Raw genomic sequence first — 25,879 nt, 5'->3', positions numbered from 1 at the left:
TTCTCATCAGGTGGGAGTTTCTTGGCTCTTTTCTATCGGGTAAAGTAGTAGGGTGGAGCGGGGTAGGCAGAACGTGGTGAGGGACGGTTTCACACCTTTTGCAGACACACACACACCTCTGGAGCAGGCGCTCACACCTGAAGCAAACCAGGCTCGGGGCTAAATTCTTGGTGGTGATGAAGCAGGAATAGCCTTGGGAGGTGGAACTAGAAGACAGGAACCAACATTTGGGAGGGGTACCCCCCTTCTCCACTATGTGTGGTGGTGGAGAACGCCTCATTGGCCACATGTTCAGAGAGGGTGATTAAGGCAAGCACCCCTCCTTCCAGATCCGGGAGACTCGAGGCAGGGGCGTGCCAGGCTTCTGAGCCCCGCGTTCTTGGGGACCCGGAGGCCCCTAGCGGCACGCGTCGGTTTTGGCCTGGCACTTCCTGCCCCGCCCAGGTGGGGTTTGCGGAAGACGAATTTGGGTGGAGGGGCGTGGCCAGCACTGGCAGGAGGCCGCAGGGCCGGAGCAGGGCGCGGGGCGTGACCAGGGCACGGCCAATAGGAGCAGGAGACGTTTGGGCGCCGTGGCGCCCGCCCCACCCAGCCCCCTCCTCGCGGGCCCCACTGCCCGGAAGGCTGCAGGCTGAGGGCGGCCCTTGTCTGCCCAGCCTTCCGTCTCCCGCCCTGCCCCGCATTCCAGCGGAGGGGGCACTGTATTCTTTTATTTATTTAGAGTGCGTGTATATGTGGGGGCGAGCTCGTGCCATGGAACGTGTGAGGTCAGAGGACAATTTGCGGGAGTCTGTTTTCTCTTTTCACCACGTGGGTTCTGGCAACCGAACTCAGATCGACCAGATGCCCAGTGCCCGGGGCAATGCCTCCGGGCCAACTTCCTCCTGACCAGCAGGGTTCTGAAAAGTAGTTACAGGTGTGGGACATTCACGCACTTCAAGTCCCCGCCCCAAAAACCACAGAGGCAGAATAGGAAGGGGGGTCTAGCTTTCTCTTTAGTTACACACGGAGGTGCTGGTCAGAGAGAAGGCACTTAATTGGGAAGATCATCTGATTCAGGCCAACCACATCCTCTCCCTTCATCAACTCCCTTGGCACTTGTTTGTGGGTCCCCTTAACCCTCATATTTTGGGGAGAGAGCCCAAGAACCTGAACTCCAGACTCAGCAGATGTGGGGAGGGGCTTCAGAAACAGAAGTCAGTTGGCAGAGTGACCTGGGAGCGGCCCCCAGCCAGCAGGGGGCCATGGAGGCTGCGGGGGTGGGGGTGTGAGTTGGCACTGGAGAGGGGCACAGCTTAATAAGCTTTCTTGGAGACCTTCTGAACCCCATAAGAAGGTTCCACCTGCTTCAGATACTCTGAAGGCACCAGTAAAGTCTGGGGTTTAGGGGTGAGGCACCAGTGGTGAGGCAGGGCCCCCTCCCACTCAGCTGGTGGGATTAGCTCACTGCTGGGCACAGAAGGTACTCAAGTGTTTTTTGGATGACTAGAGTAAAAGGGCTGGGACAGACAGAGACAGGGCCTGTGACCCCTCACAGCCCAGCTTGTTCCATTCAGAAAAGTTTTGAAAATGTAAAAATCCTTTCCCTCCCTCCCTCCCCCTATTTCTGGGCCCAGGGAAGGGGTGAGGGAGGAGGTCTATCCCCACCCTCTCCTCTCTCCCTCCCTTAAAAATCTATATACACATATACATATTTATACGGCACCACAGGAAATCCTGCCAACCCCCAAGCTTTGGGGAGACTGGGGGCTTAAATGACACCGTGAGCTGTGGGCAAGCTGGATTGGGAGTATTCCCTAAGGAAGGTCCCCAGCTCTTTTACAAGTGGCAAAAGACTTCCTTCCTCTTCCTCCCAAGTAGAAACTGGTGGGGCACCATCATCCCAGGAAGGGGGAGGGGGAGGGGAGAAACTGGTTCCTCCCAGGTCAGCCTATATCTGGGAAGAGCTGACCAGCAAAGAGTTCTATGCAAGGCACTTGGTGTCCACTGTTCCCAGACTTGGGGGGAGGAGGATATCCAAGGCAAGGGGCAGCAAAAACCTTGCCCCTATCCCCAAAGCAGAACTGGGGCTATGGGGCCCAATTTGGCAGCAGAGAAACATGGCAGCACAGAAAAGAGAAGACAGGAGGGGGAGCAACAGGCAGGACCCCCCAGGTCCCCTGAGAAGAGAGGAAGAAGTTTGAAGGCACTGACACAGGGGCCCAAGGGCTCATTGTCCTCCATGCAGCCTGGCAGGGGTGCAGCCTGGCAGGTGAGACACCCTCTTCCCCAGGGCCATGGGTATTGCATAGGCCATGGGTTTTGCTAACAGCACAGGCAGGCTCCCACAGTCTGATGGGAAGAGGCTTGGGCCTTGGTGAGGGGCAGGTCCTGGCCCCGAGACACCTCACTAGCTCCCAGGCCTAGGCTGCCTAAGCACTGAGTATACGTCGTCCACACGGCTGAGTTGCTCGAAGAAGGGTAAGAGATCATGTAGCTCAGTGTCACTCATGTTGTCAAACCAGGAGGCCACTGGTACCTGGGAGATGACAAGGAAGTGAGGAGGGCAGGTATGTCAGAGGCCCCCATGTCTGGCCCAACCCCGGCCCCCACAGCATGCTTTTTTGTTTTGTTTTTGGAGACAGGGTTTCTCTGTGGCTTTGGAGGCTGTCCTGGAACTAGCTCTTGTAGACCAGGCTGGTGTCGAGCTCACAGAGATCCGTCTGCCTCTGCTTCTTGAGTTCTGGTATTAAAGGCTTGCGCCACCAATGCCTGGCTGTTTTAAAAGTTTATTTTATGATAGCAGCTGGCAGTGAAATTCATTTGTAGATATTGCTAAGCAAAATGTTCACATACATAGTTAAGCTCACTGTGTTTCATTTGGTTAGGCTCCCATCTGGGACTCACTACATCTATTCTGTCCCATTAACTTGAAAACTGCCAGGCGGGGACCGCAGCCAGAAGTGTGTACCCTCCACACACAGGCATAGACTATGTGAGCAGGCGGCAGGTGGCAGACGTAGGTAATAGGAAATCACCAGCCCCTACCACCACAGCACAGCACGTGCTCTCGTCCTCTGTCTCAGGCCTGGGTCCCACGTGTACTCACAGCATTGTCTGGATGGAAGACGTAGGAGGCGGGTGAGTTGTCTAAGATGAGTACCCGCCGCAGGTCTCGGCCCAGCCTGCTCAGGTCCTTTACATAGTTCCCCCGATGGAAGACACATGACTCTCGAAACAGCCGGGCACGGAAGGCCCCCCATTTGTCCAGCAGGTCAGCTACAGGGTCTGCATACTGAGGGTGGGGTAAGTCAGACTCCTGAGTGAGGAGGGAGTACTGCCCAGGGCTGCGTCTGATTGCATGTTGAAGGTGGGGGGGAGAGTAAGGTTGCCCGAAACCCCAGGCAAGGGCTCACCTTGGCAAGGCTGGCAGTGAACAGCACACACTCAAAGAGCTCGCCCATTCGCTGCAGGAACTCATCCACGTGAGGCCGCTTCAGCACATAGACCTGGGGAATGAGCCAGTGAGGGAGCTGCTGGCCCACAGGCTTGGTGATAAAACAAAAATGGGACCAGAATAACAGGGAGGCTGGCCCACGATCTGTGGGCTCCCCCAAAGTCTTCTCGCTGCCCCAACCACCCCCTTCCAAAAGAGAATCAGAATGTAATTCCATCGGTCCCACCTCACTTAGTGGGAGTCTCTAATCCCCGAGCCCCTTTCACATCTCAGTCTTATCCAAATGCAGGAGCCCAGGTTAGCCCTCTCACCCCAAGGCTGCAGGGCACCGGCCCCCGAGCCAAGTAATGGAGAACAGGCTGGCCAGCACCACAACCTATCCTGAATTACTTGAACTGGGTCCCGGGCAGTGGGGGCAAGAGGGGAAAGGGCTCCACCAGATAGGGATGAGGAGCAGCCCGTTCTGCAGGCCTGGGAGTCTGGCTCCATCCCTTGGGTACCAGACAGCCTTGGGTTTCACACCCTCTTTGAAGCTTGGACATTCCCCATCTCCCAAAGTTCCGTTTGGGGCTCTCTCAAGATTGGAGGGAGGTACCTGGGGTGTAGAGTCAGACCCCAAAGCCCCCACCTCCCCCTGCCCCTCACCTGATGAATTACCCCATCAATCTCCACGGGTATGATGAAGTCAGCATTATTCACAGGCTGTGAGGAGAGAAGAATTGCTGGAGCTGGGGCGGAGGGAGTCCCAGGGGTGGAAGTCCAGCAGAGACCACCCTCCCTGGCCAGGGTAGGCCCCCCTCAGAGACTGCAGGCTGAGGGCTGCTGGGCAGGGCCCACCTTGAAGGAGCTGTGCACCAGGGTCTCGTCCAGGTCGATGACCACGCAGATCTTGTCCGAGTCCTGGGCCTTGGCCTCGGGAAGCAGGTACTGGACTGGGGTCTGCTGTGGGGAGGGGCTGGGCTGGGTGGGGCACCTCCCACACAGGCTTCCCTTCCCAGCTGTCTGAGGACCCAACCAGATCTTCCCTCTGCCCAGCGATGGCCTTGCCAACTGTGGACCAGGAGTATAGGCTATTGGATCCCCCTTCCTCACCTAAGAAAGTTCCCATGTATAAGGGACATACTTAGAGCTCAGGCAAGCCACAGCTGTCGGCAGGGGGTGGGGTTGGAAAAGGGCAGAACACGACTGGGAAGGCGCCTCCCTTTTCTGAACATTTTAGGGTCCGCAGGTGTGCCGGTAAAGTTCAGCCTAGAACCCCTTCTGTCTAGTCCACTTCCAGCTAGGCCCACGTGCACCTGCAGTTCCCTCCTGACCACCACACACCTTAGGGATGGCGCCATTTTCCTCCACCAGCAGGGGAGCCCCACTGTGGGCAGGCCGGGCCTCCCCATCATCTCGGCAGACACAGCAGAAGAGCGAGTGGAGGATGCCCCGACTTCGGGGCTTCTGGGAAGCTGCTGACTTCTGGTCACCTGAAGCAAGTAGTGATTGTGGGCACACTGGCCTGCAGAGGCTCCGTGCACTCAGGTCTCAATCCCTGAGCACAAAAACCACGGGCGCGCTCTCTCCCTCCATGAAGAACCACACCAGGGTGCCTCTGACCCTCCGCGAAATGCCTCATCCAGGGGCCCCTGCAACTCTTCGACATAAGGAAATCTGGTGTGGCTAAGAAGGCAGCCACCTAGGCCTGAAGGAGGGGACAGACGGAAAAAGGGGACAGATGGGGTGCTTTCTCTTTTTCCTAGGGTTGGTTTTCAATCACCAGACCCCACACCTTACCTGGGGATCCCCTGCTAAAGAACGTCAGGGCTCGGGGCCCCACCGTCCACTCCCACTCTCCCTCCATTCTGTCTACCCCATGGGTCCAAAGTCCTCATTGAGCTCGGGCGCAGAGGCCAGTGTCCCAGGACTGTCAGCTCCGCCTCCTCCACCCCGCCCCGTCTCAACCTTAGACTGAGAGGCAGCGGCCTTCTAATTGACAGACACCCCCCCCCCCCATTGCCCGCGCTCGCCCGATTCTCTGCTTCCAGCCCCCAAAAAAGTTAGGACTGGACAGGGGACAACCCCCCCCCGAGTGACTTTCTGATCTTGAAGTTCACACAGGGGCAGGGAGGGGGTGATCCCCACCCAGGCGGCGCCCCTTACGGGGTTGAAGCGAGTGTGCACAGGCCCGAGGCCAACTGGCCTGGCCTGCTGCAGCCGGGGTGCCCCGTGCCCAACTGGACCCAGAGCCCGCGAGCTTGTCTTGCAAGCCTAGTGGCTCTCTGCCCCCGAGGGTGGCGTCCGCACCTCCGCGCGTGACGCCCCGAGTTTGCGGGAACGTGGTTGCGTGTTGGCGGGAGAGCCCTGCAAGACTCCCCGGCTGGCTGTCACCTCGGCACCCCTTCCAGACCTCAGCCTGGAGGGGGCGGAGCCTCATCGGGTGGCCAGGCGGCCGCCTCACCCCCACCTTCCAGTCCCTTTGGCGCCAAACTGTGGGGGGGAGGGGGCGACGCCCGGGAATCGCCAGCCTACTAACCCCCTCGCTCGCCTCCTGCCTCAGTTTCCCTACTAGTAACAAAACGGAGCGCTCCAGTGGCGCCAGGCCCCGCCCAGAGCCTCGCACTCTGGCGGAGTTGGAACTCTTCCCCGGCCCCGCTGGCGGGGGGCTCGGGCTGGGCCGAGCTCGGCTGGCGCCCGGGGCAGTGGCAGCGGCTGCGGCGCGGGGACAGCCCTTAGCCCCGACCTCCCCTCCCGCCGCCTGTGTACCTTTGCCCCGCAGCGGGCCCCGCGCCTCCTCCTTGCTGATCTGAGTAATGACGGCCGAGCTGTCCATGGGGCCCGGCGCGCTCCACTCCGGCCGGACTCTGGCCCCGGTGCCCGGCCTCCCCCCCGGCTCGGGCCGGAATCGGGGCGCGGGGGGGAGGGGTGGGAGGGAGGGATCCCCGCGAGCTTCGGAGGGGAGGGGAGCCAGGTTTCGGGGGGAGGGGGAGGGAGGGGGCGCGGAGGAAACTTTGTTACAACATGGAGTTTCCTCCCCGCGAGGCGGATGCAAACATGGAACCCGGGCGCCGTTTCAAGGCTCCCCCTTAAAAGGGCAACGGCTTCGGCGCGACCAGGGCTCGGCCGCAGCTTTCATCACTTCTGGGGCCCGGCGGACTGGAAGGCGGGCCGGGTTCCTGCGGAGATCCAGGGGGCGTCGCCTCTCTTCCTGCGGCGTTCTGGCGGGACCAAGCCTCTGCGGCTGCGTGGCAGGGAGGACAGTGGTAACCGGGCCGCTGCAAGCCAGGGAGCCCCGGGCCGGAGGCCCGCCCCTACCACCCGGCCGGGGAGTGCCCGAAGGCGACGCAGCTCCACCTCCGCGCATTCCAAGGGGCTGACACTAGCTACCTCCGTTTGCTCCTCTGGAAAATGGGATGATGCTAACTTGTTTAGTAAAATGGGTGCTTATTTTTTTTTTTAATTTTTAAAATATTGTTTTATATGTATGGCCTACAAATACGTATGTGCAGTGCAGATCAGTCCCCAGAAGGGGGCGTCAATTTTGCCTAGAACTGGGGCTAACAGATGGTTGTGAGCCACTAAGTGGGTCCTAGGAACGGAAACCGGATCCTTTCAAGAGTAACAAGAGCCACTGAGCCATCTTTCCAGTCCCTAAAAAAAAATTTAAAATTATACTCGTTTGTGTATGGGAGGGAAGCGCGTGCCACAACTGGCGATCGGAAGGTCTCTCCTTCCACCAGGAGATGGCGGAATCATACCCGCCCCTACAATGGGTCTTTTATCTAATGTTGATACGGTGAGAAAAAAAAAGTCACTCTTTGCTAGTTCCGATTATGCAAGCTCAACAAATTATGGAATTTGAGTTTTTTTTCCCCTGTGTATGTGTATGTATGCCAGAGCCTACGGAGGCCAGAAGAGGGCGTCAGATCCCCTGGAACTGGAATTAGAAGCGGTTGTTAGCCGTCCTATATGGGTGTTGGCAACCCAACTCACTCGGGTAGTCTGCCAGAGCAGTACATCTCTCCAGTCCAAAATTATGTTCCTGATCCAACAGTAACTCAGCACTCACCGCGGTTACTAGGGCATCCCAGGATGTGAGAAATTCTACTTCTGCGCCTACCTTCACCGATTGTCCATAGCAAATCTAGCCCTCTTCCCCTGCCAAGCCATTCAGCGTTTCTCCCAGCAGAAGCCGAGCCTCCGCCGCTCAGGGCCTTATTTCTCGTACGTGCTGTCCCCTCGGCTTGGAACGTGCCTCCTTGTCCTTGGCAGAGTCAAATCCCATCGAATTAGAAGAAATACCACCTTGTTTAGAAGCCCCCACCTCCACCCCGCCGCCCCTATCTGTGATTATTAGAGGGGCCAGTTCCAGGGCTGGCTGTGTTCCCAAGTGCCTAGGGGACGCCGCCCCTGGGCGCCTGAGACTGCAACTATTCAGATTTTAAACACAGGCGTCACCGGATCTGCGTGGAAGCCCCCAGTTGCGCCCCTCTAGGGCTGCGGTTCGTTTATTTATTTCTATTCTCCCTGTTTTACGAAGTTCCTTTCATTCGTCGTAATTAAAAAAACCAAAAAACAAAAAACCGAACGCCAAGTCTTGACTCGCACGCCTGGCTACTTCCTCCCCAGGCACGGGGGCGGGGCGGGCGCGCCCTGTGGCATCCCACCCGATTGCCTGCTGGGGGCCGGCCTGGCGGTGCGCTCGCCAGCCAGCTCAGTACCCCGGACCTGCAGGAAATGTGGGGTGCTGATCCTTGACCCCCTACTTCTGCTCTTGGGGCGCCCCTTGGCCACCTCCTTACACCCCAAGGAATTCATCTCCCGTGTGTTGACGCCCTGGGTCGCCCGCCCTAAATTGCACTCCGGGTCTCGTTGACTCCCAGAACGATACAGCCTTCTTGTATTTTTGGCAGAAAAGGAAACAGCTTGGAAAACTGAAGGCACAAACCCAGGCTCTCCGGCCTCTCTTCAGAGCCCCTCTTCTCGGCCAGGCCCGACGGGGGGTGCCTTAGCTCTCAGCCAGGCCCACACTGTCCCCAAAAGGAAATGTGTGACCTGAGCGAGGTTGAATGAGCCCTTGTCCGGCGACTGAGCCGGGCAGCTGGCTGCCTTCCATTCCTGTCGTTCCCTAACCCTAACCCTGAACACTCACAAACCCGCCATCTAAGCTCACATCAGTCCTCAGGAGCCCCCTAACAAAAGAGAGCCAGTCCAGATGGATTCACCTTCTGCAGGAAGCCCTGTAGCTCTCTCTCCCTGCTCAGTCTGGAAGCGGTTTTTTTGTTTCCTCGAAGGGGAGCATTGCTCCATCTCTGCTGTTTACTCTTCCCCCCAGCAGCTATTAGGATTGTTAATTTAATGGTTGCATCCCCAGGAAGAACAGTAGGGTGGGCTGCTGCGGGGGTGGGGAGAAGGGGAGACAAAGAGGACTCGGCACGATCCTGTAGGACAACTAAGGGTCCCTCCATCCAGCACCTCGGGTTTCCATTTGCTCCCACTTGCAGAATGGGGCAGGTGGCAGCCTCACCCCAGGGCCTACAGTGCTTCTAGAAAGACTCTAAGGTGGGCCTCCTTCCTTTATTCAATCAGACTTTGGGGGTTACACTAACTAGTGGCCTCAGGCTGGAAACAGCTGACCTCATCTCTGACCCTGGGCCTCGGCAGCCCCTAAATTGACTCTCCTTATCTTTTTAAAAAGATTTTTAAAAAATCAGCCCGGTGGTGGTGCATGCCTTTAATCCCAGCACTTGGGAGGCAGAGGCAGAGGCAAGTGGATCTCTGTGAGTTTGAGGCCAGCCTGGTCTCCAGAATGAGTTCAGGACAGCCAAAGCTACAAAGAGAAACCCTGCCTCGAAAAACAAAACAATAAATAAATAAATAAATCAAGGAAAGGTGTCTTAAACATCACTATATTTAATTTCTTTGTGTGAGCACGGATTGCCACAATGCATGTGTGGAGTCAGGGAATCCAAACGCGTGGGGCCCACGGACTCAACTCTGGTCCTCAGGAATGGTGGTTGGTACCTTTAACTACGGAGCCATCTCACAGGCCCCAAGACTTATTTTCATTATTATAATTATTAATTATTTTGAGATAGAGTCTCACTATGTCGCTTTTGCTGGCCTGCAACTTGCTACTTAGACCAAGCTTGCTTGCCTCGAATGTGTAGAAACCGCCTGCTTCTGCCTCCAGAGTGGTCATATTAAGGTGTGTGCCACAATGCATATGTGTTAGTGGGTGCTGCAAGGGTCCGGATAAGTCTGGAGGTTAGCCGCATCCCCTGGAGCTGGGGTTGCAGGCTGTTGTGAGCTCCCATATGCCATTCCCGGCCAGGGGTGCTGGGAAGAGCAGTCATCTAAGCCATTCACCTTCTCAGCGCCCATTCAAATCCTACACTTAATTCTCCATACGCTCAGCCTTCCCACCCTCCTGGGTCCCCCAGCTCCATTCCACAGCGTCTGAGAACGCTGTACTCTGAGCACACTCACAGCCCAATCCTGTGCTCAGTGGCCCTCTCCCTGAACTCACTGGGTCTGGTGTCTGGCCTTATCCTGTCACTGTTTTTGTTTATTTAGCCCCACCCCCATCCCTTCCCGAGAGAGCTCCTTGACAACTGACATCCTTTATTTATTTATTTATTTATTTGGTTTTTTGAGACAGGGTTTCTCTGTGTAGCTTTGGAGCCTATCCTGGCACTCGTTCTGGAGACCAGGCTGGCCTCGAACTCAGAGATCCGCCTGCCTCTGCCTCCCGAGTCCTGGGATTAAAGGCGTGCGCCACCAATGCCTGGCTTAGCTGACATCCTTTTTAGTTGGGGACTTTACCTCTTTTCCACTTCTAGCTCCTACAGAAAAAAACAAAAACCAAAAAACCACCCAATTAATTACAATACCACAATGTGCAGCAAGTTGGGGGACACTTAGGAGAAACCGAAGGGGAATCTGGGAGAAGTGTTCTTCAGTAGCCTCCTACCCCTCTTCGCTATCTCGGGTCCCATCTTCTCCAAGGGCAAGCACCAAAGCTTGGGGAGGGTACTCTTGCCCAGGCACCCTCTCCGGCAGCTGTCCGGGTTGCGCCAGACCTGTCCCTTCGCCGCTCCTTCCGGGCCCCACTCTTGTTGTTGCCCTTTTAAGAAAGAGGAAATTCTTTTCATAAACAAGCGCCCCAATCTGATCGTTCAGTCGGCAGCCTACCCAGCTGGGTTCCGGGTAATGGGAGCTGCTTTACGACAGTGAACCTCTCACAGGCTCAACCCTGGGGAAAGGGTCGGTGGACACCCTTCCCTCGGTGCTGCTCTGGGCTGTTCTAGGTTAGGGTACGAGGAACCGGAGGAGTCTGGAGAAGGGACTTAGGGGAGCCTAGAAACTGTCTAGGGAGCGTCTGCAAAGTGCTAGCTCTGCACAGGGCGAAGGGTGCCGGGCCGCTTGCTGCGGAGGAGGGGTTCCCTGCCCACGCTGGGACTCCCAACCTCTGCGCGGAAGTGGCTTTCGCAGCCCTCGGAGAGCACTCGCCTGCTCACCTGAGTTCCGCTTGCTCCTGAAGGTCGGCAGGGCTTAGGCTGGAGTGTGGGCGCTTGGGAGAGTCCCTGCCCCTAGGGGGAGCTGAGAGACGCGTGCAGGGAACCCTAATAGAGCAGCGTGGGAGTCGGGTCAGCCCTGTCCCTTGGGGAGATGGCAAATGAACTGGCCCTTGAAGGCACAGACTTATGGGTTCTTTATGGCCTGGTTCCTGAAAGAGAAGGGACCGTTTCTAGGTTTTACTGCCTGGGAAATGGGTTGCAGGAACAACAGAGAGTAGGAGATAATCAGACATTTGAGGGGTGCGGGATTTGACGTTTACAACAGAGGGGAGCTACCGTTCAGTCGTCGGACTTTTTTTTGGTTTGTTTTTGGTTTCTTCCAGTCACACTCCCGCCCCCGCCAAAGTTTGTCAGGTTGCTGCTGCTTCTCCTCTCCTCCTCTTCTCTCTTCTTGAGACAGGCTGTCATGTACCCCAGGTTGACCTTGGACTATAAAGCAAGAAGATGACCTAGAACCCCTTAAGCCACCTGCCTCCACCTTCCAAGTGAGACAATAGAGACAATAGAGTCGTGAAGTTTTTTTGGTATGAGGTGCTACAGAAATCCCACTACCCCAGTCTAGGAGGATGACAAGATTGCACGGAATAGTTTGTGGATATTTTTTAGGTACCAAGCACCAGACACTATTTTGTGTTTTTAAAAATAATTTCTTTATTTTTTCTTATGTGTGCATTGGTGTTTTGCCTGCATGTTGTCTGTGTGAGGGTGGTGAATCCTGGAGTTAGAGACAGTTGTGAGCTGCCATGTGGATGCTGGGAATTGAACCCGGGTCCTCTGGAAGTAGTAAGTACCCTTAACCACTGAACCATATCTCCAGCCCACTGTTTTGGTTTTTAAGTAATTCTCATGTATCTGGGTGTGTTGCCTCATGTTTGTCTGTGCACCTTGTGCAAGCAGCACCAGACTAGGAGGCCAGAAGAGGGCATTGGATGCCCTGGAACTGGAGTTATAGCCACTTGAGAGCCACCATGTTGGTGCTGGAAAGAGCAGCCAGTGTTCTTTAACAGTTGAGCCATCTCTCTAGCCCCAGGCACTGTTTTTAAGTCTCAAATTGTTGGTTAGATGGGTGTGGTCCCTAGCACACAAGAGGACGCCTTACTCAGAGGTAAAGCGTTTGTCTAAACTGTAAGCCTGTAATCCAGTAAGCTGGGTGGTGGACCTCTGTTGCCTTGCTTGCTGGATCTTGCTTGCTGGATCGCGTGGACCAGTGTGCTTCTCTCTCACCCAGAGCTCTCCCCATCTTCCTGCTCCTCCTTAGGGAGCCCATACAGGAAGTGCTGGTGGGAGCTGTGAGTGAGAAAGGTAGCTCCATGGGCAATGCTACAGGTCCAGGCCTGGGAAAGGACCGTGAATGAGGGAGAGGCCATCGCTCTGCGAAGCCCCCATGTATACCTCCTTCTCCTGCCCTCCTGCCCTCCCTTATCCCTTGGCTGCCCCCAGTACCAGATAGACAGTAAGGCCCAAGTAGCCCACAGCCAGAACAGCTACAAGGCCAAAGTAGGCGGGGTGCGGGAGGCTGGGCAGGTAGCTGACCACAAAGTAGAGGTTGATGGCACAGACCAGTGCCATGATGCAGGAAGTGATGACTTTGCTCAACCTGCAGGATGAAAGGATCCTGAGGGCTGTCTGGCTGCAGCTGGACCGCCTGGCTCATCTCCCCACCCTCCCCTACCCCCAGGGCCTCCAGCTAGCCCAGATCAGGGGACAGGGAAGCAAGATACCCTCCTTCTGTGGCCTGTGTGGTCTAGAGCAGACAGACCCCATTGGCTACCTGGAGGCCCTTCAGGCTCCACACTGGCAGGACTTGGCAAGACAGCAAAACTTGTGGTAAAGGTTGACTCAGGTTCTAGAAAGAGTCCCCACCAAGTCCTGGTTCCCATAGTTAGTAGCTGTTACACACTGGGTAAGTCCTTTAAGGTCTCTGGGCCGTGATTTCATGGAATAGTGGAGATAGCTGTTGTTCCTGCCTCTGCACGTTTGTGAGTGCAGAAGGCAGCTCTGGGATCTGGGTTGGGGGGGGGGAGTACTCACAGGCCATTGGCAAACTCCTGCATGACGGCTGGCATGCTGGTGAAAGTCAAGATGGGCAGCACAGCAAAGGGCAGCTGTGGAGAATAGTGGGAGCTGAGGGATCCTGCCTTGGTATGCCAGGGAGTGGGAGCAGGGAGCTCTGCCTCTCCTCTGGCTGGAAGCCTCTGGGGAAGTACCCTAAGAGCTCTGGGCAGTATTCTCATCTGTGTCCCTTTTAAAGCAGGAGAAAGTATGGAGGGCTCTGGCCTCGGGCTGTTGAACTTTGAGTGTCAGCCCAGCCTCCAGTCAATTAACTTCATGTGTCAGCTTTCCCGTCTGTGGAATGGGAACAGTGGGACTCTTGCTCCTTAGGGTGGCTGTGGAATCCTGTGAGGGTTTAGGGCCGAACCTAGAGAGCTCTTTGGGGTGGGGGTGGGGGTTACTGTGCTCCTTATTAGACCGTGATCTCACCAGCAGACTCTGCAGAACATTGAGTAAATCGTTGAGGCCGGATAGGTCCCTCAGGTCACGGAAGACGGCCACAAGCACAGTGGGCAGGATGGCGCAAGAGCGAGTGAGGAGGACACGTGCGAAGCGCGACCACCGCAGCCTCAGGAAGCCCTGAGTGACACCAAGCCCTGTGTGGCTCTGTTTTCTCAGACTCCCTCCTCACCTCACCCCTACATTTGTCCATCTTGGAAATGGGGGCAGCTCTGACCCTTGTTGGTAGGGAAAGGGAGGATTCCCATAACTGGTTGCTGAATACAGAACAACTTTGGGGATTCTGTCTGTCATCTCGCCCCTCTGCAACTCAGAAAGACCCAGCGTCCAAGCCTCCAGCAGTGTCTGCTGTCCTTGGCCAGCGGGCCCTCAACGCTTACCTCCATGACGAACTGTCCTGCATAGGTGCCGGTCATAGTAGAACTCTGCCCGGCTGCCAGGAGACCCACGGCCCAGATATAGAGGGCAGCAGGGCCAAAGAGACAGCCTAGGATCACACCCTAGAGGGAGAAGGTGGGGTCAGGCAGAGGCCCCGCCCGCTAGAGCTCCACCCCCAACAAGGCGTGACCAGACATCTGGCCTGAGTGGCAGTCACTTACTCCTTGGTAAATATCCACTGACACTGTGTGATTGTCCCTAGGGAAGATCTTAGCATAGTTGTGGAGGCTGCTGTTGGCACAGATGCTGAACTGCAGGCAGGAATCAGTAGGAGGGAGGTGGGAAAACACAAACTTACTTTTGGAAAATCAGGACCCAGACCCTGATCAACTTAAAACCTGAGGCCCTGCAGTCTAAATCTGACTAGACATACTTTGCTAATAATGGTTTCCCCTTTCCTTTTTTCTTCCTTCATTCCTTCCTTCCTTTCTTTTTTCTTTCTTTCCTTCCTTCCTACCTACCTTCCTTCCTTCCTTCCTTCCTTCTTTCTTTCTTTTTTTCAGAGACAGGGTTTCTCTGTGTAGCTTTGGAGCCTATCCTGGCATGCTCTCTGGAGACCAGGCTGGCCTGTAACTCACAAGAGATCCACATGCCGCTGCCTCTGGAGTTCTGGGATTAAAGGTGTGCGCTTGAAACTCCCTGTGTAGACCAGGCTGGCTTTGAATTCACAGACATCTGTTTGCCTCTGCCTTCAGAGTGCTGGATTTAAAGGCGTGGGCCACCAAGCCCAGCTTGTTTTTATTTCTCTTATGAATTTGTTGTTAGTATTTAAAATGCAGTTTCATATGGAAACTGGGCTTCTAGTCTCTGGGGTCAGTGAGAGCTGGCACTGCCACTACATTCCCACAGCCCCCTCTTTCTCAAAGAGCCCTGCCATGGCTTGAACTTGAAAATAGGCACACCTTCAACCCCAGCATTCTGGATTAAAGAGGCAGGTGGATCTCTGTAAGTTCAAGACCAGCCTGGTCTACAGAGTTCCAGGACAGCCAGGGCGACACACAGAGAAATCCTGTCTCAAAAACCAAAACCAACCAAAGGAAACCCAAAACAACAAAGCAAGAAAATAAGCTTTGAAGTCCCCCTTAGAGTCCTGTCCCCTCATGCTGGGTAGTAGGGTGCCACAGGGGCCACGTGGTGCACCCTCACACACTCAGGACATACAGCAAGGCCTTCCAAGGGCAGTGACTAGGGAATCCCAGCTGCTTCCTGCCCTGATTGCCCCCCCCCCACACACACACAGGGCTCAACCTTTAGCAAGTGTGTAGCACTGACTAGGATTGTGACAGTCCCATGATGGAGGACTACTTGTAGAGGGGGACAGACCCAAGTCTAGATCCCAGAGAGCCAGGAGGAGCTGGTCAGCTCCTGCTTCCAGAGGGAACACAGCAGTCAAGGTCCTTTTGGGGACCCCACTCTCACTAGTCCCAGCCATTGGGCATCTCCACCTGCGGCTGCCTCCCTGCACTGTTCCAACTCTGAACTTCCCTGAGCACCCACTGGTGGGCTGGCCGGCGTCCTGTCTCTTCATATTGTCCCTGGGTATGATACATACAAGAGCAAGGTGCAGGACTCCTGGCTCATTTTACCCTGTGGCTCTCAGGTGGTGCCTGGTACCAAAGCAACAGCTCAGCCATTGGGGCAAAGTGATTGACACCTGTCTTCTGGGATTTGAGATGATGAGGAGAGAGGACCCTAGAACCCAGGATCCAGCAGAGACTCGGGGAGATGTGACCATGTGACTTGTAACCCCTGGCAAAGCTAAAGGGCAGACGAGATCCAGACACACAAACACAGCTGGTACATAGGAACAGTTTGGCTCACCGCTTCCTCATTGGTTTGCTGGTAGAAGGCCTGACCAAAAACAGCCATGACAAAGAGGTTGATGATGAAGGACACCGATAGAGCAATGGTGGCTTCAATCAGGAAGTACATGTTGGCTTCTCGAATGTCCACCCGGCGGGTTCTGTCTACCTCTCTAGACTAATAAGGTCAGAGGTGGAGGGAAGGACCAAAGTCTCTGAGAGGCCCCTGATGTCCTCTACCCCCACATTTATACCTGTGTTCCCTCTGAGTCACAAAGCCTTGAAAGTCCCCTGGGTAGCAGTCTGGTTCAGGTCCTAGTCAACTGTTCCCTTCCTATATCTTTGCCTTTGCCAGAGGTCTGGTCTGCAGTGACAGGTTATGTGAATGAAGGAAGACCTGACCTTTGAGGTCCCTCTCAGTCTTGATGTGGCCCCACCCCCTTCATCCGATATGCTTCATCTTTGAACGTGTCTGGTTCATTTCTGCCTCAGGACCTTTGCATTTGCTGCTCTCCCTGTTCACAATGCCATCTTCCATCCTGCAGTCTATCTACCAGACTTTTAGTTTGTTTCTTTGTGAGCACCTTTCACCACCCACGATCCCTCCCTTTGTTCACTTTGTCCTTGACTGTATCCCCCACACTAAGATGCAAGTATTTCCGGGGTGGGGCAAGGCCTTGACTGATTTATACACCTTCCCCGGCTCCCAGCACACCTCAGACCCTTTATTACAGGTGGACTGGGCAGCAGAGAATGACTCCATCCTTGTCTAAGACTCTCAAGAGGCAGGAGTCCAGGCTCAGAAACCGGCTCCTCGTCCCTCTCTCCCCTCCACTCACCTTGACCAAGGCTGAGTGCAGATAGATGTTATGAGGCATGATGATAGCGCCGACAATGCCCACCGCCTGCAGCAGCTCGGGCTGACCGCAGCCCGGGCAGGAGGGCAGGAACAGGCCCCGAAGAAGCGCTCCCTGGGACGGACGCGCTACCACATACTGTGAAAAGGAACTTGGTCAGCCCCCTGAAACCACCCTCCCTTCCACCCCATCCCACAGGCGGCAACAGCTAAGGGCTGTTTCCCTAGACCCCCAGGCTACCCAGAAGGAAGGGAAGGGAGTGATCTTGAGGAAAGGCTATAACTCTGATTCCCACCTCATAACCGAAGGTCAAAGCCATAATAGTAATAAGAAGTCCAAAGAAAGCTTCCAGCTTGCGCAATCCTAGGGGCACAGCAGGCAAAGGAGTATAAAAAACAAACTCCAAACCCCTGTCACATAAACACTTGAGTGACCGTTTTGAGCACTTTGTCCCAGGCACTGGGCCAAGAGCTTAACATATATTTTCCTCATTGAAACTTCCCCACAGCCCTATGACGTCTGGGCTGTTCTTTCCCCATGTTACAGAAAATGAAACCAGAAGCCCTTGCTCAAGGCACACAGCTGGAGTAAGGGGGGGACCCACAGCCCCGGGAGGAGCCAAGGCTCCGTGGGGGCAGCCCTATCCACTCTCATCCCCTAAGAAGAGGGACTTTCTCTCACCATAATTATCCAGGAAGAGGAAGAAGAATGTGTCCACGATGGTGATCAGGATGCCACCCCACAGGGGGATGCTGAAACCACATAGGTCAGGTCAGCCCAGCATGGCCCAGATCTGCAGTTCCAACCCTCAGTGGAGAGTCAGGAACCCAAGTGGCCTGGACAGCTAGGCTGAGCAGAGTGTGTGGGGGGTGTGCTGAACATGATGGGTAGACATCCAGGAAGGGCAAAACCAGGTAGGGGGATCAGGTGTGGTGGGGAGCCCTGGCCTGTGATGCGGCTCACATGTGTGTGACTTTACATGTGTCACCTTACATGCTGAGATCAGCCCTACGTGTAAGGAATGGGGTGATAAAGAAGACACAGGGAGGCTGTCGGCCAGGAGGCAACAGTGGCTCCCTCCAGCCTTGGTCTGAGGGGGTTCCCTAGCATGATACCGTCCGGCAGAGAGCAGATTGAAGGAGATCGCCGTGCCGATGACTTCCTGCATGTCTGAGCCCACAATGGCTAGCTCGATGGTCAGCCAGAGGACGGTTCGGGGCACCTATGGGGAGGAGATGTTGCTTCCTTAAAAGCAGGCAAGATGTTTGGCGTTTTACTCTTCACTCACTTTTCGGTGCTCTGCACTGAGCTGTGGGACTGACAGCCAGCTGGTTTTCTAAGACAGCTGGGCAGTGGTGGCGCACGCCTTTAATCCCAGAACTCAGGGGGCAGAGGCAGGTAGATTGTTGTGAATCTGGTCTACAGAGTGAGTTTCAGGACTACACAGAGAAGCCCTGTCTCGGTAAACAAAGGAGTTTGCTATGGCATCTCTGTGTCTCAGGAAGGTTTGTGTGCTGGAAGCTTGGTCTCATGTTGAGATGTGGTGGAACCCTTTAGAGCAGCAGACGGACCTGGGGACACAGGGCTGACAACCCAGAAGCTACAGCAGGAGGAAGAGTACGTTCAAGGAGAGCCTGAGGCAGCTTAAAAAGACCCTGTTCTCAAAGAAATGGCCGAGGACACAGCTCAGTGTGGTAGTGCTTGCCTGCACTGATGCGGATCCTAGGTCCAGTCCCATGTACCCACCCGCCAAATAAAGCCAAGCAGAAACTGGCACCTTGAACATGTAGAGATGTGAGCTAATCAGACTTTTGTCTTTTCTGTTTGTTTGTTTTTGTTTTGCTGTGCTGCAGAGTCAACTCAGGCCTTGTACATGCTAGGCATTTACTCCATCATTGTGTTACACCCAGCCTAATCTTTTCTTTGTTTTCTTTCTTCTTTTGGGTGGTTTTGGGTGGGCTAGGGAAGAAGACAGGGTATCTTTTTTTTTTTTTTTTTTTGGTTTTTCGAGACAGGGTTTCTCTGTGGCTTTGGAGCCTATCTTGGCACTGGCTCTGGAGACCAGGCTGGCCTTGAACTCACAGAGATCCACCTGCCTCTGCCTCTGCCTCCCGAGTGCTGGGATTAAAGGCATGTGTCACCAACGCCTGGCTAAGACAGGGTATCTTTAAGTAACCCTGACTGTCCTGGAATTCACTATGTAGACCAGTCTGGCCTCAAACTCACAGAAAGCTACCTGCCTCTGCCTCCTGAGTACTGGGATTAAAGGTGTGTGTGTGTGTGTGTGTGTGTGTGTGTGTGTGTGTGTGTGTGTAATCTTCTACTAGATGTGGTGGTGCTCACCTTTAATCCCAGCACTCTAGAGGCAGAGGCACTTGGGTCTTTCTGAGGTCCAGGCTAGCCAGGGCTGCACGGTTAAACTCTGCCTCTAAATAAATAAATAAATAAATAAAAACTATCCAGCTTCAAGGACTTTGTTTTAGCAGCAGACACAAACTAATTCCAATAGATACTGAGAGAAATGGGTTCCTCTGCTGCTGGTGGCATTTTTGGCAGTGACACCAGTGAGGCTGCAGGTGTTCTCATGGTTATTTAAGCCGGCTGCAACCTTCTAGACTGCTTTGGGGCGCCTATGGTATGGGGAAGGGGTTGTCAGCTTTAATGACACTTTTTGCCCTCAAACTTCCAGCCCTTCTGACTGCTGAAAGGGTTAAATTTGAAAAAAGGGGGCTGGTAGATTGTTCATCCTAGCATCAGGAGCTCCTGGGTTTAATCTCCAATTGCGCAAGAAACAGAAAGAAACAAAACACAAGTGAATCAATAAAACAAAATTCCCTTTGAAAAATCTCATGATGAAATTTTGGTGGTCTTGAGTGGATAACAACACCACCCAAGCTCCCCAACCCAAACCTGAGCTGCTGTGGCTCTCCGTTTATGTGCTATGAATTTAGCCAGCTGGGCCTGTGATGCCTGGGAGCTGATGATGTATTTATTTATTTTGTGATGGAAGCTATAAATAGTTGCTCAGGGATCAAGACCTGTAGGTATTTCCCATCCATGACCCCTCTTCCTCTTCCCTGCTCACCTTAGGGTAGTAGAGATGGCAGACTTCACCCAAGTCCTTGCCTGTCACCACGCCTAGCCGGGCAGCCAGCCGCTGGCAGAGCAAGCCTAACACAGTGGCCCACAGCAGCACCCAGAGGAGCTGGGAAGGAGCAGAGGGGACCTTCAGCCAAAGCAGTGCCTCCCAGACAGGGAATGGGTGGGGTGGAAAGACCACCCCCTATAGTACAGCCTTCTTTCTGAAGGGGCTTCCCTGGGGTCACCAACATACCCCTACCCCCAACTCCCCACTCCCTAAAGTCCCTTATCTTCCCATCCTGTAACCTCCTTACCCCCCTCTTCCCACTTGAACTTAATCCCTATTCCCAGGCAAACCATCCATGCAGCTTGCCATGGAGAACCAAGACACCGCCCTCCCCACAAAGCCAGCATAGAGGCTCAGTTTGAGTACTTTAAATCCAGCCACAGCACCAGCTTGAAGGTCCGACTCAATGTTCCCTGGGTCAAGGAAAGCGATGCTCATGAGGAAGCCAGGTCCTGTGAAAGCCCACAGTTTCCTCAGGCTGAACGTGCCCTGGAGGAGTGAGCAGAATCAGGCCATCTTAGATATGGGGGTGGATTCGGCTGGCCTTGGCTAGCCCTTCCTCTGAACTCAGCGGGTATCTTCAGCCCAGGTTGGCCAGCCCTGTCCTCCACCTCCCACCCAGTGTTGCCCCCAGCCCTGAGGAACCAGTGGGATGTGCTGAGTCACCATGGCACTGCCTTTTGGATGGGTCACATTCTGCAGCTGGCTAGCACGTGACCTCTTGCAGGCTTGTCTACAGACCTCAGAGTCCCAAGAGAGGGACCGTGTTGTAGTTAAATCTCCCTGTTTCAGCTCTTCCCTCCCCAGCCTTTCTCATACCACATGCCCTTCTCTCTGGGGACCCCTTGAGGTCTTAGTCACTCAATCCTATTTCTGTGTCTGGCCAGTCAGCGTAGGAATCTGCTTAGATTGTGGCTATAGAGACAGATTGAGTACCCAGAGGGTAAAAGCTCTTGCCACCAAGTCTGGAACCCACAAGTCCTCCTCTGACCCCCACATGCACTATAGCGTGGACACACCTACACACGCACACACAAATGCACACAAGTAAGTAAATACATTATAAGAAGAAAGATTGTGGCCAGACTGGGTGGCAGCATCCTAGAATCAGCCTGAAACTTCTCTTTACCCACCCCTATGCACTTCCCTGTCTGGTCCCTTCCTCCCATGCTAAAATAGTTTCCAGGCTCTCTTTCCCTTCTCAGGAAAGCTGGGGTTCTCTTGAGAATCATTTGACATTTTTTAAATAACTACAGAGTACCCAGTTAACCACTGTCTCAGCTCAAAGAAGATGTTGCAAGTCCTCAGAGCATCTGATAGACCCAGAAAGCTCTCAGAACATTTCCAGCAGGCCTACCTGCTCTGTGCTGGGGATGGGAATCTTCTCGCTCAAGTAGGTCTCCTGGGGAGGCGCTTTTGGAAGTGCTGTGCCAGGCAGGCTGGAAATGGAGCCATAACTAGGCCTGCTCAGCCTCTGGGGGCTCTTGTCACCTGTGAGGGACCCCAGGATGCTAGGCGGGTGTGCGCTTCTCTCAAGAGCCTAGGAGTCAAGCTACCTGCCTCCTCCACCACCTCCACCCTCTCGACTGGTCATTCCATCCCTGTGTCAAGCAGAGGTTTCGAGAATCACTTCCCTCCCAGTGAGCACAGAACTTCTCCAATCCAAATCTCCTGAGTCAGGGGATTTGTGAGATGTGGGGCCCAGGGAAGGGCAAGCCAAGGCCCCTAGCTCAGCTGCTCAGGCTCTATGCTCTGTATCCCCCATAAGCTATAATCCACAGAAGCACCTGACTCCAGTGTGTCTGGCAGACCAGAGCCCCACAGAGTAAGTCTTTCTTACTGTATCAAGTCTCCCCCAGACTTGGTCTCCTCATTCACCCTCCCCCACTCCCATAGCACCACTCACGAATCATGAGAGCGCAGGTGTCTGATACAGTCTGTGTGTGATCAGCAGGCCCAGCAGCTTCTCAGTCTGTCCCTTTCTATGGGTGCTGGTACAAGTGAGTAAGAGTGGGAGAGCCCGCACCCTTGCCATCCTGGCCAGACTCCCTTCTCCACATCACCAAGTGCATGCCCACAATTTCACATATTCGGTGTTTCGAAACACTCACCAAAGGCAGAAGTGGCCAGTGGTGGCGGAAGGGGCTGGTAACCCACAGCTTTGACCCTTGTTCCTCTCTTGGCTACCCCGTACTCCGTAATACCTCTCTCTGGTCTTGTTCCAGGTACCCCAAAATTATCTCTGATTGCAGTCACTTCCTGCCTTTTGGGTATTAGTGGTCACATCTCATGGTAGTCACCCACCCATCCATTACACACACACACACACACACACACACACACACACACACACACACAAATGCTCTCTCTCTCTCTCTCTCTCTCTCACACACACACACACACACACACACATACTCATACAGTCAGGCCTTTCATCTCAGTCTGAAGATCAAGGGCCATGAGTTGACCGAACGCGAGGGAGGGAGGCAGAGAATCCATCTGTCCTGCATGTCTTCGAGGATCTCAGAGGAAAATATTTCCCAAGTCCTGCCAAGGGTGAATGCTTCATCCATACCACAGAATGAATTCTTGGGCATTTGCCCCAGAGAAATTAAGCATATGTCCAAACAAAAAACCTGCACACGAAGTTTATAGCAACATTATTTGTAGTAGCCCAAAGCTGGAATTACCCCAGCTGTCCATCAGCTGGTAAGTGAATCACTGCTTGGCAGTAAAGGAAACAAAGTGTTACTACATATAAAAAGGTAGGCCGCGAGTTGGTGGCGCAAGCCTTTAATCCCAGCACTCAGGAGGCAGAGGCAGGTGGATCTCTGTGAGTTCGAGACCAGCCTGGTCTACAAGAGCTAGTTCCAGGACAGCCTCCAAAGCCACAGAGAAACTCTGTCTTGAAAAAACAACAACAACAACAACAACAACAACAACAACAAAAGTGGGTAAATCTGAAAAGCTCAAAGTCTGCCAGGACTGCAGGCTGAGTTTGAGGTTCAAACAAATTAGTGAAACCTTGTCTCAAAAATGCAAAGGGAAATCACAGTAGGGGACAGGTTAGTGGTAGAATGCTGGCATAGGTAGAACCATGTGCTTAGGCTTAAAAAAAAAAAAAGGCATTATCAAAAGCTTACCTATTAGTTCAACATGGTAACACATGTCTTCAACCCCAGTACGTAGAGGCTAAGACAGATATTGAGTTCCAGGTGAGCCTTGCACACACCAGGCAAGTGCCCTGCCATTGGCTTGTAGCTTAATCCTTTGATCTTTCAAGACAGAGTGTAGGTAGCCCAGGTTGGCCTCAAACTCAGAATCTTCTTACCTCTGCATCCTGAGTGCTGAGATTATACGTACATGTCACATCTGCTGTGTGTGTGTGTGGTGTGTGTGTGTGTGTGTGTGTGTGTGTGTGTGTGTGTGTGTTTGGAGGAAAGAGAGAGAAAGAGAGACAGAGAGAGAGAGAAAGAAAGAGAGATGGAGAGAGAGACAGAGAAAAAAAACACCTTGGCGATGGTGGGTGTATGGATATGTGGTATATGCATGTGTATGACAGAGCCCACAACAAGATATCAAGTGTTGCCTGGTAGTGGTGGCGCACGACTTTAATCCCAGAACTCAGGATGCAGAGACAGGTGGATCTCTGTGAGTTCGAGACCAGCCTGGTCTACAAGAATTAATTCCAGGACAGCCTCCAAAGCCACAGAGAAACCCTGTCTCGACCCCCCCCCCAAAAAAAAGATATCAATTGTTTTACTCTCTGTCTGCAGCCATGCCTAACTTTATATGGATGCTAAGGATTAGAATTCAGGTCCTCATGCTGGCAGATCAAATGCTCTTACCCACTGAGCCATGGCCCCAGCCCCCATCTTCCCGTTTAAATAGTACTTTTATGACAGCAGCGTTCTAGAAAGGAAGATCAGATTTGTGGTTGCTCCAGGTTAGGGATAGATGAGGTGGAGGGTGGATGTAGTTGCAGAAATGACTTGAAGGAGCCTTGTGGGATTGTGATGTGGTAGATATGGAAACCACATATGAACCAACATTACAGGGCTTAATGTACCCACGTGTCCATGCACCCTTCCACAGCTAATGAGTATAAGAGAAAGTGAGGATATTATGGTCCAGGATAAAGGTCTATGACATTGGATCAATGTTGGTATTCCAACTATGGTAAAAAACAGAAATGTAAACAGACATTTGAACACCAGTTCCTAGGAACATTGTTCACATTATCCCAGGAGTGGAAAATACCACATGAATAAATACAATATAGTATGGACATGGAATGCAGTGTAATTGGGATTGGAGCATCATGGAATTCTGATAATACAGATAACCTCCCAAAATATCATGCTGGCTGGGTGTAGTGTTACATGCCAGCCATATGGAACTTGGGCAGAGGATACAGGAGGATTACCCTAAATTCAAGGTGAGCCTGGGCTACAAAGTTTTGAAATTAAGACCAGTCTGGACTATCATTGTGGTGGCCGACATCAGATCGTTGGAATCCAAATGTCACAAACACTGATGCTCATAGTGGCTTCTCAGGTTTGCTCTTTATTATCATCAAAATGTTCATGACCCCACAACATTTATGTGTTAAAGTCACTACCAAGGTTGTTAGACCCCCGGAAAACTCAGGTATCCAGGATCCCAGGCCACCACCTCGGTCACCCCAATCACCAGGCGGATTCAAGAGCTTGATGCAAACTGCATGAGGCTTTATTGTAATTTAACGAGCTAACCCCATGTTAGCTCAGGTCTTTCACCCACCCGCCATGGCAGATGGCTGGCAAAAGACAACTCCTAGGGCCTCCCGAGAGATCTTATAGGGCAGCGTAAGGGGAGTGTCTAGGGGTACACAGAGGCTCACGATTGGTGTGCCTCCAGGCTTGGAGGGCTTGTCCTGTGTTGATTGGCCAATTGGTTGTTATGGCCCATAGGCCCTCCCAGGGTGGTTGCTATGCTTTGTGTGTCATTGCTGTGCGCTTGTCCGTAAAGCACACTCAGGGTCGTAAAGCATAGCGCCACCAGCTAACTTCTGATTGGTTCCTTGTCACGAGGCAGGCATCTGACTTTCTAGTGACTAAGACAAGGTCATAGAGCCCGAGTTTGGCCGTTATGGCTGCCAAAAGGGAAGCTGGTCCCTTCAGGTGATGATAGTATTTATGTTTTTTTTTTTTTTTTTTTTTTTTTTTTTTTTTTTTTTCTCGAGACAGGGTTTCTCTGTGGCTTTGGAGCCTGTTGTCCTAGAACTAGCTCTTGTAGACCAGGCTGGTCTCGAACTCACAGAGATCCTCTGCCTCCTGAGTGCTGGGATTAAAGGCATGTGCCACCAACACTTGTTAAAAAATGTTCATGTTTATTTGTTTGTTTGTTTGTTTTTCTCGAGACAGGGTTGGTGATGATAGTATTAAGAGGCAGGACCCTTGGGAGTGTTGTTAGGTTTCAAGGACTCTGTGAGGCCATCCTGGTCTACAGAGTGGAGTTTTAGGACAAGCTCCAAAGCCACACAGAGAAACCCTGTCTCAAAAAATCAAAACAAAAAAGTGATGAGCCTTCATGTGGGTGGTAGGAATCAAACCTGGGTCCTTTCAAAGACAAGTGTTCTTAACCACTAAGCCAACTCTCCAGCCCCAGGGCATTTTCTTATAGTAGTCTTGATGGACTAATTCAGTCCGCAAAGCTTTTTCATATAGTATATCTAAACTACAGGCTGTTTGTGGTGATTAAACAGCAGAGCAATTTCAAATGGAGATGTCCCAATTATGCAGGGGGTGATTTCATCATGGTGATGGTTTTCAGGAAACATGAGATTTAGTCAAAGAATTAGTAATAGGAAGACCAACAGAGGACTAGTCTGCACCTTCAAAAGGATAAACAGCCTGTGTTTGTTTATTTTTGGTTTCCAGTACTAGGTCCTCAATGGTACTAGCTAGGTGCTCTACCACTGAGTTATGTCCCCAGCATAACCCCCCCCCTTTTTTTTTTACTTATTTTGGGACAAGACCTAACTAAATTACTCAGGCTGACCTAGAATTCACTCTGTAGCCCAAATAATCCTTGACTTTGTCTTCCTCCTGCCTCAGTCCCTTAAGTAGACTGTGTTACAGGAC

The 25,879-nt window shown here is 53.2% G+C and overlaps 2 protein-coding genes and 1 non-coding gene across 8 annotated transcripts; all 3 read right to left on the bottom strand.

Annotated features, from left to right (window-relative positions):
* Positions 1-970: 970 nt before the first annotated feature.
* On the bottom strand, positions 971-6,694 carry Ctdsp1 (CTD small phosphatase 1). Of its 3 annotated transcripts, none has more exons than XM_027397214.2 (7): positions 6,185-6,694; positions 4,760-4,908; positions 4,274-4,378; positions 4,082-4,138; positions 3,396-3,488; positions 3,089-3,274; positions 971-2,518 (listed from the first exon to the last, which is right to left on the bottom strand). In XM_027397214.2, exons 1-7 carry the CDS (start codon positions 6,249-6,251, stop codon positions 2,390-2,392), a joined length of 786 nt encoding a protein of 261 aa, XP_027253015.1. In that variant the 5' UTR covers positions 6,252-6,694; the 3' UTR covers positions 971-2,389. The 3 variants fall into 3 exon arrangements, with proteins under 3 accessions (XP_027253015.1, XP_027253017.1, XP_027253016.1); XM_027397216.2 differs by having other exon boundaries at positions 4,274-4,375; positions 6,185-6,690; XM_027397215.2 differs by lacking the exon at positions 6,185-6,694 and adding an exon at positions 5,216-5,333.
* Positions 3,764-3,840, bottom strand: Mir26b (microRNA mir-26b). The gene has a single exon (NR_105188.1). It is a non-coding gene; the product is annotated as a microRNA mir-26b (primary transcript).
* Positions 6,695-10,068: 3,374 nt separating the features above from the next.
* On the bottom strand, positions 10,069-21,825 carry Slc11a1 (solute carrier family 11 member 1). 4 transcript variants are annotated; one of them, XR_003481540.2, is made up of 17 exons: positions 21,661-21,825; positions 21,112-21,245; positions 20,121-20,243; positions 19,692-19,811; positions 17,722-17,828; positions 17,288-17,358; positions 16,902-16,969; positions 16,589-16,744; positions 15,769-15,927; positions 14,109-14,198; positions 13,890-14,009; positions 13,480-13,629; positions 13,030-13,103; positions 11,275-11,427; positions 10,939-11,147; positions 10,392-10,544; positions 10,069-10,263 (listed from the first exon to the last, which is right to left on the bottom strand). XR_003481540.2 is itself a non-coding variant. In XM_027397211.2 (15 exons), the coding sequence occupies exons 1-15, from the start codon at positions 21,665-21,667 to the stop codon at positions 12,219-12,221; spliced, it is 1,647 nt and encodes a 548-aa protein (XP_027253012.1). In that variant the 5' UTR covers positions 21,668-21,819; the 3' UTR covers positions 11,445-12,218. The 4 variants fall into 4 exon arrangements, 3 of the variants coding, with proteins under 3 accessions (XP_027253012.1, XP_027253014.1, XP_027253013.1); XM_027397211.2 differs by lacking the exons at positions 10,069-10,263; positions 10,392-10,544; positions 10,939-11,147; positions 11,275-11,427 and adding exons at positions 11,445-12,332; positions 12,442-12,595 and having other exon boundaries at positions 21,661-21,819; XM_027397213.2 differs by lacking the exons at positions 10,069-10,263; positions 10,392-10,544; positions 10,939-11,147; positions 11,275-11,427; positions 21,112-21,245 and adding exons at positions 11,446-12,332; positions 12,442-12,595 and having other exon boundaries at positions 21,661-21,816.
* Between the last annotated feature and the right edge of the window lie 4,054 nt (positions 21,826-25,879).

This window comes from Cricetulus griseus, chromosome 2, assembly GCF_003668045.3.
Source record: "Cricetulus griseus strain 17A/GY chromosome 2, alternate assembly CriGri-PICRH-1.0, whole genome shotgun sequence".
Taxonomy (NCBI): Eukaryota; Metazoa; Chordata; class Mammalia; order Rodentia; family Cricetidae; genus Cricetulus; species Cricetulus griseus.
Note: the sequence above shows the minus strand (reverse complement) of the source record. Positions and strands in the feature narration are given on the sequence as shown.